The sequence below is a fragment of the Podarcis bocagei genome, assembly GCF_964188305.1.
Source record: "Podarcis bocagei genome assembly, chromosome: 14".
In the NCBI taxonomy this organism is placed as follows: Eukaryota; Metazoa; Chordata; class Lepidosauria; order Squamata; family Lacertidae; genus Podarcis; species Podarcis bocagei.
In genome coordinates, this window is record NC_138139.1 from 43,315,533 (window position 1) to 43,327,209 (window position 11,677).

Below are 11,677 nucleotides of genomic sequence, written 5' to 3' on the forward strand. Positions count from 1 at the left end.
AGAACTTGCTCATTCAAAGCAGTGGCTGTGGTGGCTGAATGAGTGAGTGGAGGACACTATAGCTGCACCTCCCACCCAAGGAATCCTGGGAACTGTAGTTTTTTTAAAAGGGTGCTGTGAATTGTCGTTCCGTTAAGGAGGATTCCCAGGATTTGTGAAGTGGGGAGAGGAGAATGTGCTTCACCTGTATGGTGTGTATGCAGACATAGGAAAAGATTTGGCAGGATGCAAGGCAGCACCTGCACAATGGCCATAACCTCTGGGAGATTATTCCTACTCGGCCACTGAGAGCAGCAGGTATTAATCGGGCAGTAGTTCGGCACGTCTTCCAAAATGTGCAGACCTGCATAATGCCCTCTAGCCCTTTCACTTGGCCGCCACAATCTTCCAAACACGAGACTCATCAGACAACGAGACTCCTCTGGGCAAAGGCAAGACTTCAGAGGTTCCTTCCCTGCTCCATCTTTTTTTTTAAAAAAAGCCAAATGAAAATTTAAGCAAATAAAAAACAGCCATAGGTTTCTTGTGACTAGTGTGTAGGGATAGATGCGTTTTGTGTCGATTCCACATGTCGGTTCCGTTCTGTCACTGAGGAACACCTGGCAAGTTTTGCTAATGCTGAAGTTGACATACAAGAGGAATGCAGTCAGTGTATAATAAAGCAATACATTTACAGAAAGATGGGCAATATCTATTCAGTTCTGGAATGATAAATGATGACATTCCATCTTATAACTTACATCAATTTAATATTTTATTTTATAAGTGGCTTTTTTTCTTGGTACCCCCCCTTTTATTATATTTCTTCCATTTACTGTATTAATTACTGGTTGTTGAAATGCTAGAGTGAAAATTTACAATCAAACGTTTTTTAAAAGAAAAAAAGAGAAAAACTTTAATTCTGTCTCCATGTTTGTATCAAATCTGCATTTAGTGACACACAATCATGTAAGTGTGTGTTTTACAACACTCAAGTATGCAATACTCTTCCCCCTCCCACTAATTTTTTATTATGCACTAAAGAGCATGAAATGGAAAACAGTAGCAGTAAACAACCACAATACAGTGGATGCTCGGGTTGCGAACGTGAACCGTGAGGGGTGCACGTTCGCAACCCACAGAGGTGCGTCTGCGCATGTGCAGGTTGCGACCCGGTGCTTCTGTGCATGTGCAAAGCGCAATTTAGTGCTTCTGCGCATGCGCGACCACCAAAACCCGGAAGTAACCCGTTCCAGTAATACCGGGTTTCGGTGGTCCATAACCCAAAAAAATGCAACCTGAAGCGTCTGTAACCCAAGGTATGACTGTAGTAATAAGGAACAGCATAGGTACTCAGAGCATGACTGATCCCAAAGCAAGCACAAAGCACAGTGCTAAAACAGATAACTTAGGGCTGCAATAGCTTGAGCTAAGGGAATGATTGGGATGCCGGGGGAATGAGATGACTGCCTCTCTCTTCACAGACATATTTCAAGACTGCAAACCAAACTTTGCCCAAGTGATCAGACTTCTTTGAGTTGCTGAACAAGGTGTTCTGAAACATACGCATTTCTAAGTGCTTTTTATCCTTAAATGCTCATCTTAAAATGCACTTTGATACTTTTTTTAAAAAACCAAGAACTGAACTGCGAAATTCAGAGAAGTGTGAAATGTGAAGGGGTAATTATCTGAGCAACCCTGTCTATAGAAAGTCAGCCTAAGCTACCCCTGTTCCAAACTCTGTTCAGGAAGAATTTGGAGGTACTTGACTCACAACAGCCTTTGGATCGACCAGGTTGCTAGGTCAGGTGACCGAGGTGAAAGGCGTTTGGACTGCTTTCAACTGGAGGGGCCGGTGATTAATCCTGGGACTTTCTACACGCAAATCATGATGGGCTATGGTCCCTCTCCCAAACTTGTGCATTCAAGCAAAGCAAACCTTTCTGCCTCTGTTTTTCAGGGCACAGCTTCCGTTCTCCAGCGCAGGTCTGACAACGAAGAGTATGTGGAGGTCGGACGGCTTGGACCATCAGATTATTTTGGTAAATTCCCAATTTTATTTCAGTTTGGGAAAAAGTCAGAAAGACAAGCGAGTGTAGGTTTATTATGTCCTTGGGGTGGCTATGTGGGAGTGGCCGTGTTCTGTTGTGCAGGATGTGAATCTCCCTTTGTGCTTCCACATGAGGCCATCGCTGAGAAGGTGTGAGAGTTTCTAGTGGCCAGTTGGCTAAAGTAGCCATCTGAAAATTACTCAAGATGGCCCACAGGATGATCCAATTGGCTTGGAATGTAATAACATATACGAAGTTGCCCATCTAGTCCAGCATCCTTTTCTCACAGCGGCCAACAAGAGGCTTTTCATAGGCCCACAAGCAGGGACTGTGTGCAACAGCCCTCTCCCCGCTTGTCATTCTCAGCGATGAGTCTTCACAGGCATACTGCCTCCGACAGTGGAGGTAAAGAGGAATATGGCTTCCATTCCAACCTGTATTAGCCACAAGCAGTGCTGTTTCCATTCTGCTGCAGACCAGTTTCTGCCAAATACGTTAATTCACCCAGCTGTCTGCTATACATAGCTTACATTAACTTTTCACATAACTTGCGTTCATTTCAATGTAAAGGAAACATGAGTGGAAAATAATTAACTGGGTATCATTTGCAGACTTTTAAACACACACAAACACACAGACAATCCCACAGAGGAGAGAACAGAGGCTGTGATCAAAGCAACAGGTAACATGCAAAATCTTCAGAAATGTGATGATGGTATTTCCCCCCCCCCTCTCTCTCTTCCAGGAGAGATAGCCCTCTTGCTCAACAGGCCCCGGGCTGCCACTGTGGTGGCTCGTGGGCCCCTGAAGTGTGTCAAGCTGGATCGCCCTCGCTTCGAACGAGTCCTTGGTCCTTGCTCAGAAATCCTCAAGAGGAACATCCAGAGATACAACAGTTTCATTTCCCTCACTGTTTAAGTCATTCCTGCTGGCTGCCTTTTATGTTAAAAACTTGTGCACTTAAATTTCGACCCATGCCGTTCCATAGCTTTCTGAAGAAAACAAGAGACGTGTGTATTTTACGTATATTTTTTAAATGATCATGTCAGGGGCACTAGATATCCGGTCATCATCTTTGTTATTATGTTAGAAAAAAGGCAGTAGAGAGCTTGATGAAAGTGGCTTTCGTGAACCATTTGTAGGATTTTTAAAAAATTATTTTTTCACATCCTGAATTACATTCCTGGTTGCCCTGGTCATGACGCCTCTCGGAATGCAGTTTTAAATACTGAAAACCACACATTTCAGCATTTATTTTACCTAAGTGTGCTGAACAGCTGGTCGTATCTATGTTTTGTCAAACTGTAAAACAAAACACCTAAACCCACAACTACTTAACTTGAATATTCATCTTCAGAATTCTTCTTAGGCGGATTAGATGTTTCCTAAGACCCTCCCCTCACAAAAAAATTACAAAATCCCCTTTTAACATTTGTGAGAGTTGATTAGCGAATGGAGCCATAGTCCAACAAGGAGCAACAGGCACATAAGCTCATTGAAATCACCAGGCTTAAGCTACAGAGAGAGTTGAAGGATATTCAGAACAGAGACTAACACCAAAACAGATCTCCCTTTTATGAATATCCTACCCTGAGTGTGCTCATCAGTGCGATAAGATTTATTTTCCCTTCCTTTTTGGACATCCAACTCTGCCCTGAGATCGATGGCTCAAAATAGCAACATGGTGTAAGAAGTGGGTGGGACCTCAGCTTTGCTGCTCCACATCAAAGCTTCTTCCTGCGTTAAGGATACCGTAGCTCCACACGGCTCAGGAATTTGGCACCGGTGGTGAGGGAGGCCACTTTTGGCACAGTCACGTAGCAGGTGACTTGGGCATGGCAATGGGGCACTGACGCTGCCAGAACTGAAATACCTTTGGGGGGCAATTATATCTGTTACGCTGTTTCCTCTTCTGAATCCAGCATGTTATTGAGGAGGGAGTTGCCTTACACTGAGTTAGACTGTAGTTCTACCCAGCTACATACCTTATAGCCTCCTCTGACTGAAAGGTAGGTCTCCAACAGATCTCTTTCCCTCGACCCTGCTGCTCGAGACCCTCTTAATTGAAGATGCTGGGGACTGAATCCAGCGCCTTCTGCATTTGATGCATGCTCTCCAGCGCTGAGTCATTGCTGCTCCTTCACCGTGGAGGAAGCATCAACCAATGGCAAGTTCTTTACATGAAGGAATGTGGCGAGTGGCAACTGATAGTTGAATAGGCGGGGAATGAATTTGGACAGTCTTTAAGGCAGCCCATAGAGTCGAACATGGAGCGATTTTGAGGGGGCAAAAATATACTGGGTTTGTGTGACCCCTGATTAGCACCTGTGATCCCTGATCATATTTTCCACCTTAAAAGCAAACAAACTGTAAAGCTTTGGTTTTGATTGGAGAAGTGAAGCACGGGTGGTTGTGGCAGTGGTGTTTAGCTGCATCCCCTTGCAATGTTTTCTCAATTTAGCTCTCGCTGGCCCTCACCCTGCCCAGGCATTTATTAGCCTTGCTGGGGCTAATGGTAATAATTAATAATGCAAGGTGTCTGCCCTGCTCAGCGTGGAAGAGAATTTTGCCGCTCCCCCTGCTGTTTCCCCTGGACTTCTGATCAGGTGCCAAAAGAGTGGCAAGATTCATCTCACCCCCTTGGCAAGGCAAAGCAGAGGACTGGCTTACAAAGTAGTTCTTAAGACATCCACACACGGCGACAAGTTACTACTTGGCAGGTGGTCCATCTGCATGGACTTGAGAGGTGAAGAAAACGCCAAAGAAAAAATGAATCCAAATCCATAGCTTTTCAGAACGTGAAGTTTTGAAGCAATCGGTTTATATTTCCCGCACTCCCTAAATTCGCAAACCTTGGCAAAGTTCACATCTCTTTGCTGTGGGAATTGCTTACTTGCACCCTGAATGAAAGTTTAGTCACCGTTTGCATAAATGTTTAGATGGACATTTACGGAAGCAGGGAATCCGCTGCGTTCTGACAGTAATTCATTTCAGTGATATTCGTAAAATGTGAACTGATTTTAGACTGTAGTTTGTTAGGTTGTCCACCCTTTTGAACTCGCTAAATTTAACACTCTAATCACGTTGCCATACAATATTTCACTCCATTCATAGGCTGCAGGCACAGTTCTGCAGGATTCTGCAAGGCTGTGCGGAATGAATGGGGGCTGCCTAGAACAGTGTTTTTCAACCTTTTTTGGGCAAAGGCACACTTGTTTCATGAAAAAAAATCACGAGGCACACCACCACTGTGTGCGGAGAGGGAGATGTCAGAGCCCCGCTGCTCTCTATGGGGAATCGGATGAGAGCGGACACAGTCCGGTGCCTGCCTAGTGGGCGAAAATTTGACTTTTTTTTTATCTTTCGAATTTTTCAATTTTTCCCACGGCACACCAGGCAACATCTCGCGGCACACTAGTGTGCCGCGGAACAGTGGTTGAAAAACACTGGCCTAGAAGACCTATGGCGCCCTTTCATCTTCCAGTGAGGCTTGTTTGAGGCAGATTCCAGCTGGACTGTGTCCTGTGCCATGAATGTTAGGATGGGATCCTGTCTCTGCAAGAAGAGTTTTAGTCTCGTGGGTTCCCTCCCCCTCCACACTTTGTTTGATCTTTGTAAACTGTGTTTATTATTCTTATTTATGACCTTGGTTACTGTTTTTGCATGCATTGAAAAATGTGGAAAATCAGATGCCATGTTAGATAATGTAATGGCACCATCTAAAAAAAGATTTTTAAAATACAATATATGTAATACTTATCTAAGACTTACCTCCTTGTGAAATGTTTTGGTATTCTGTCCTGTGTGGATTTTTTTTTTTAAAGAAAAAAGCGCTTTTCTAAAAAAGAGAGAGAGAGAAAAGAGTGAATGTTTGATCGTTCTTTCTGTTTTGCTTATTGCATTTCATTGACTGCTTTGGTAAAAATAAATAAATGTGCCTGGTGTAGTAATGCAGGAAACATTTGATCGCTGTCACATTGCGGAGAGTATCAGACTCACAGTGGAAAGGTTTATAGGTAGAAAAAGACTGGGTGCAATTCAACAAAAAATAGATGCACAAGTCCCATTAAAATAGACGCACAGAACCTAGGACCCAGCTAGAGGTTGCATAAGTGAATAATTGCAGTGAATAATTGATTAAGTAGTTAAAATGAGGTGTTTTTTTTAAAAAAACACCATTTTAATGGACAAAAAAAGCTGCTGCTGATTAACTTTTTCGAAAAACTATTATTATTTTTTTAAAAAATATTGCATTGAAGGATTTTAACCTACCGAGTACTAAAATCCAAACGCATTTACAAAAAGCTAATAAAAAGCAATATATTTCAAAAAATAATATTCTTTAAAATTCTTCCTTTTAAAAAAAACTATGGTTTTTAATGCAAGGACTTCTTGATGGCAAGCCCCATGCTTTTCTCCCATATGGAGGGAATTCCTCCTCCAAGAGATGCAGGCATAATCCATGCATGCACTGATTTTACCTGTAAGTAAAGGCAGTCTATTATGAAGCAAGAAGCAGGATTTTCCCCCTAGTAGGCATGTAATTATGAACCTAAGAAGCTGGATCCGGCCAATGGCCCATCTCGCCCAGCATTCTTGTTCTTCCAGTGTCCACCCAGGCATCCCTCAAGCAAGACATGAGCACACAGTATCCTCCATGCCTGTAACTCCCAGAAACTGATATGCAGAAGTACCATATTTTCCCATGTATAACATGCCCCCATGTATAAGACAACCCCTATTTTGGGGGCTGCAACCAATCACACATCCCCCCTATGCACTATCCATGTATAAGACAACCCCTGTTTTTTATCATTATTTTACAGTAAAAAAAAACCTAGTCTTATACACGGGAAAGTACGGTATACTGCCTGGAACAGTAGTGAGAGAACATAGACATGGTGGTTAGAAGCTATTAGCAGTGTTACCCTCCATGTTTATGAGTCAGCAGAAGCATTTCCTTCTGTGTGGGAGATGGTCTAAAATCGATGAGAATAGTCAACCCATTTTGAAGTGCTTTTGAGCAGTGCTGCTGTCTAAAATTAAGAGATGTGAGTAGGGTTTTTCTGTCCGTGAGAATTGACAAAGGATCTCACCATTGCTTTACTGTAAAGTGGGGGCTGGCATCTTTTGTGCACAATTAATGAAGTATTATTAATTTCAAATGGGACCTGGGCACCCCTTATTCTTCTGGATTGCACCCAGTCTTTGCAAGAAACCTGTCATTCGGCCAAAACCGCATTGCAATTATTGTTGTAACTGTTCCAATGAAAAGCAGAAGCGTGGACCACTAGAGTGCATTTCAGTAGAAGCAAAACAAGCAATGTTGCATTTTCAGGATTACCGATTGGGATCACGGGACAGAATGATGTCATGAATAAAATTCTTGGAACTTAGAAGTGGTTTGTGAGCTTCTTTCAGTAAGGAAAGACCCTACGTGGCTTATACTAATAGAATGTATCATTGCATAGTTTACAGCAGAAGTGAGCTCATCCCAATCCTTATACAGTGGTACCTTGGAAGTCAAACAGAATCCATTCCAGAAGTCCGTTCGACTTCCAAAACATTCAGAAACCAAAGTGCAGCTTCCGATTAGCTGCAGGAAGCTCCTGCAGCCAATCGGAAGCCACAGAAGTCACGTCGGACGTTCGGGTTCCAAAGAACGTTTGCAAACCGTAACACTCACTTCCGGGTTTGCGGTGTTCGGGAGCCAAAAACATTTGACTTGCAAGGCATTCAGGATCCAAGATATGACTGTGTAGCCAAAGCGATGATGTCAACCCACAAGTTTATTGGCAGGCTTAGCGGGAACACCAGTTCTGCAGAACTACAACAGATCTTTAGAGGAGGGGACCCAAATAAGGAATATGAAGACTGAGCATGCTCCATGGCCATGGGATGGTGCCTGACTGTGGCAGGGATGGGGCAGGAAAATGGGGGAGGAGAATGAGAAGTGGAACGGGGGGTCCTTCAAGAAAGCATGGCCGGTGGTGGCTGGAACAGGAGGACTCCAGGACACGGCATGTTGTGACAGGTCTCGCTTCAGTTGCAACATCATGTGCCCATTCGTCAATTGGAGGTGTACTGCGGCACCAAGCAAGACGTATGCTCATTCACATGAACAAAGGCAACCAGGGGTTCAGGAAGAGTTAAATTGAGAACAGTTAGCTCAGTTGCCTGTACACAATGTTTAGATATCAGTGTAGGTTCCTGTTCTTCCCACCCACCCAGAAGGGGAGTCACTGCCACTGCACAAATCCACAGAAGTAGAAACAGGTTCAGTATGAGTCACTGGCCTTCCTTTGCAGTGGTGGGTAGGTAATTTGCAGCCTAATTTGCACTAGGACTATTTAGAGTCTTCTGTGAATTGGGTCCAGAGGGTTTTCTGTGCTGCCTTACACCCCTGTACCTTCCCACTGGCCCCAGCCTTGACTTCCAGCCTTCTGCAAACGACTACATCACACAGCTCTTGGCTCCTTTCCTCAACTTTCCCAAGAGATAAATGGGCATGTCCCATTCGAAGGTGGAATCCTTGCCCTTTGCTGCCCCTAATGCCTCTGCTCACCTCTCCAGCCTTCTCTGTTGATATAAAGCAGCCTTGCTCAACATGATGCCCACTGTATGTTATAGGAGTTCAATGAATCCTTGCCAGCGTGGTCAATAGTTGGGGGTCAATGGGGATTGCCATTGTTACCTATCATGAGGTAGGAAATAGGATGGCCATGTGGCTGCAGTAAGACAAGCTTGTGTGCAATTGTGCCTGGGAGTGCAGCTGTACGAATCAATTCAAAACTATTGGCATGGTGTGTCCCATACCCAATGTTTTTGGTCTTTTTTTAAAATCCCCCACAGCTCCTAGTTGGGGAATTAAAGATTTATTTGGCTAACATCCTTTGCAGGGTAAAAGAGCTGGCCAGCCACAGAGGCAACATCTGCTACCATCTGTCCGCTGGCTGGAATGCGGGAGATGTTTTGCGCTCCATCAGGCTGGTCCCACCATAATACGGAGGATCATAGACTGCCGAGGGTGTGTGAACGACACAATTTTCCAGCGCTGGTATTAGGCACAGGATTCAGGAGGCTGGCGATCCTAGCTTCACAAAGCATGCACCCAGGCTTAACGAAAACCTCTGAAGCAGAGGGGAGGCACAGAGGAAGACTTGCAGCGGCAAGGATTTTGCCAAAGAGGAAATTTCAAAGCGTGTTGGGAAGGTTTCTGGTTGGGCGAGGGTCCTGAGAAATTTGCAGGATCCTGAGAAGTTTGCAGAATTGATGCATTTGTTTCGAACACTTCTGCAGGACTTTTTAGAGACAGGCACCTGTCAAAGCGGCTTACAGCGATACTAAAAAGAAAATGTCAACAAAGCCCCCATGCATTAGAAATCAGGAACAGGGAGGCAAATACTTCTGGAGTGCTTGTAAGAAAGAAGGCTGGCTGGGGCTGGCTGTGAGTTGGTGGGGCCCTAATGGACCATTGTAGATGGTGAAAGGGCCTGCAGAAGGACTTCTGCTGAGGATCTCAATGGGGCCTACATTTGCCTCATGCAGTTTTGTTCTGCTATATATGGGTTAAAGGTAAAGGTAAAGGGACCCCTGACCATTAGGTCCAGTCGTGACCGACTTTGGGGTTGTGGCGCTCATCTCGCTTTATTGGCCGAGAGAGCTGGCGTACAGCTTTCAGGTCATGTGGCCAGCATGACTAAGCCGCTTCTGGCAAACCAGAGTAGCGCACGGAAACGCCGTTTACCTTCCTGCCAGAGCGGTACCTATTTATCTACTTGCACTTTAAGGTGCTTTCAAACTGCTAGGTTGGCAGGAGCAGGGACCGAGCAACAGGAGCTCACCCCGTCGCGGGGATTCGAACCGCCAACCTTCTGATCAGGAAATCCTAGGCTCTGTGGTTTACCCCACAGCGCCACCCGCGTCCCTGATATATGGGTTACATGGACATAATTCAAAAAATAATACCTAGGCATGTTTATATGGAAGGAAGCAGTCCCTGAGGTTAGGTGTGTGCAAGACATTCAATTATGTTTGGATTTCAATGAGAAACTACCTATCTGCGCATTTTGAACCAATACAGGAATCAAATCACAGTTATCCTTCAAAAGTTGCCCTTCTCTGAATTTTGCAATTTTATGATAATGATAATAATTTTATTATTTCTACCCTACCGATCTGGCTAGGTTGCACCAGCCACTCTGGGTGGCTTATTTATTTATTCATTAAATTTGCACAGTATATGGCCTTTCATCACAAGAACTCGGGGCGGTTCACAGACTAATGCAGTTCTCCAATGTATACAAAATGTAATAAACTGCATTTATTAGGGAAAGTGTACATTAAGACGCATGCATTAATGTAAGAAATATATCTAAAAAACAACAACAGATTAGATACAGGGAAATCACTTGCAAAAACGTGCACGTTCATCAAATTGGTATTAAAAATGTGTCTATTGGAAGAAATCCGCACTAAAATGCTGATAAATTTTTATGAGAAATACACACACACACACACACACACACACACACACACACACATATATATATATATAAATATATATAAAGAACCCACAGATTGCTGTGGAAACATGGGCCTTCTCTGTGAGCAGAAGGGCAACAGGAATTGGGCAAAATCTGGAAACCTATGGCAATCAGCAAACACATACATCTGGGGCAGAATCTGGGCTTTCTCTTGACAAAATCTGATACAGAACAGTCGTGTTTAACATAGATAAAGGCCTGTCAGAGTAACCTCCACACACGTGGGGTGCTGTTGCCCTTCCACTGGGACTGCTGCCCACACTCCTGTTTTGCACAGATGGCCTGAGAGATTTTAGTGCCTGAGACGGCCTCCTCCAAATGGTGCCCCTCGTTCCCCCAGTAGCAATAATATTAATTAAAAAAAATAAAACTCGGTCATTGAGAATCTGCTGCCCTTTAATTTAGGTTGCCAGCAGACCATAAACACATCCACCTGGAACATTTTTTGGCTTTTGGGCTTGTTGCCAGAAATGCAATGGACAAAGGAGGCAACCCTCTGCCCCCCCCCAATGTGTTTTTAAATTGGAAATCTTGGCCTATTTCTGTTGTTTTTGTTGTTATTAACATTTCGATCCTGCCTGTCTTGAATAGAGTGAGTGTGCAAATCAGGGATAGGAAATAATCCATCCAAATATTTTTTGGGACTCCGGCTTCCATCATCCTTGACCATTGGCCATGCTGGCTGGGGCTGGGGCTGATGGGAGTTGGAGTCCAACAACATCTGGAGGGGGGGGCACAGGGTCCCAGTGTAGATAGTGATTCCTAGATTGTCTCCCTGCCTGTTTTGAGTGATTATGATTCATTCATGTGCCTATGACCGTTTCAGGCTGAGGCTATAATAAATATTGCTAGGCTCTACCCCAAATGATGACCACCACTGCCAAAAACAAAAAGCTAGGCATCTTGTTACGGGAAATTTAGACTAGGGATGCGAAGGTCCTTTGTAGACACATCCTACAACATAACAGATAAGCTACATGGCAGTGGTGGGCTACGCTCTGCACACCCGTATCTATGTTTTGAAATGAAATTGGGAGGGGCCTCTCTCAAATTGCACGTGCGTGGAAAATCCCCACAGATTCTGGGCTCTTCAATACACTC

At 44.2% G+C, this 11,677-nt stretch overlaps 1 protein-coding gene and 1 long non-coding RNA gene across 6 annotated transcripts in view; both read left to right on the forward strand.

The window, feature by feature from the left end:
• Nucleotides 1-3,448, forward strand: part of PRKAR1B (protein kinase cAMP-dependent type I regulatory subunit beta) — a 109,338-nt gene extending 105,890 nt beyond the window's left edge. For all 5 annotated transcript variants that reach the window (XM_081169669.1, XM_081169670.1, XM_081169672.1 and 2 more), the window contains 2 exons: nucleotides 1,940-2,021; nucleotides 2,776-3,448. In XM_081169669.1, the coding sequence (XP_081025795.1) occupies nucleotides 1,940-2,021; nucleotides 2,776-2,948 (255 nt within the window). In that variant the 3' untranslated portion in view covers nucleotides 2,949-3,448. The remainder of the gene's footprint in view (nucleotides 1-1,939; nucleotides 2,022-2,775) is intronic.
• LOC308573118 overlaps nucleotides 1-5,148 on the forward strand; it is a 147,279-nt gene extending 142,131 nt beyond the window's left edge. Inside the window, exon 2 of the long non-coding RNA XR_014001930.1 lies at nucleotides 4,040-5,148. This is a non-coding gene — a long non-coding RNA (uncharacterized lncRNA). The remainder of the gene's footprint in view (nucleotides 1-4,039) is intronic.
• The last annotated feature ends 6,529 nt before the right edge of the window (nucleotides 5,149-11,677 follow it).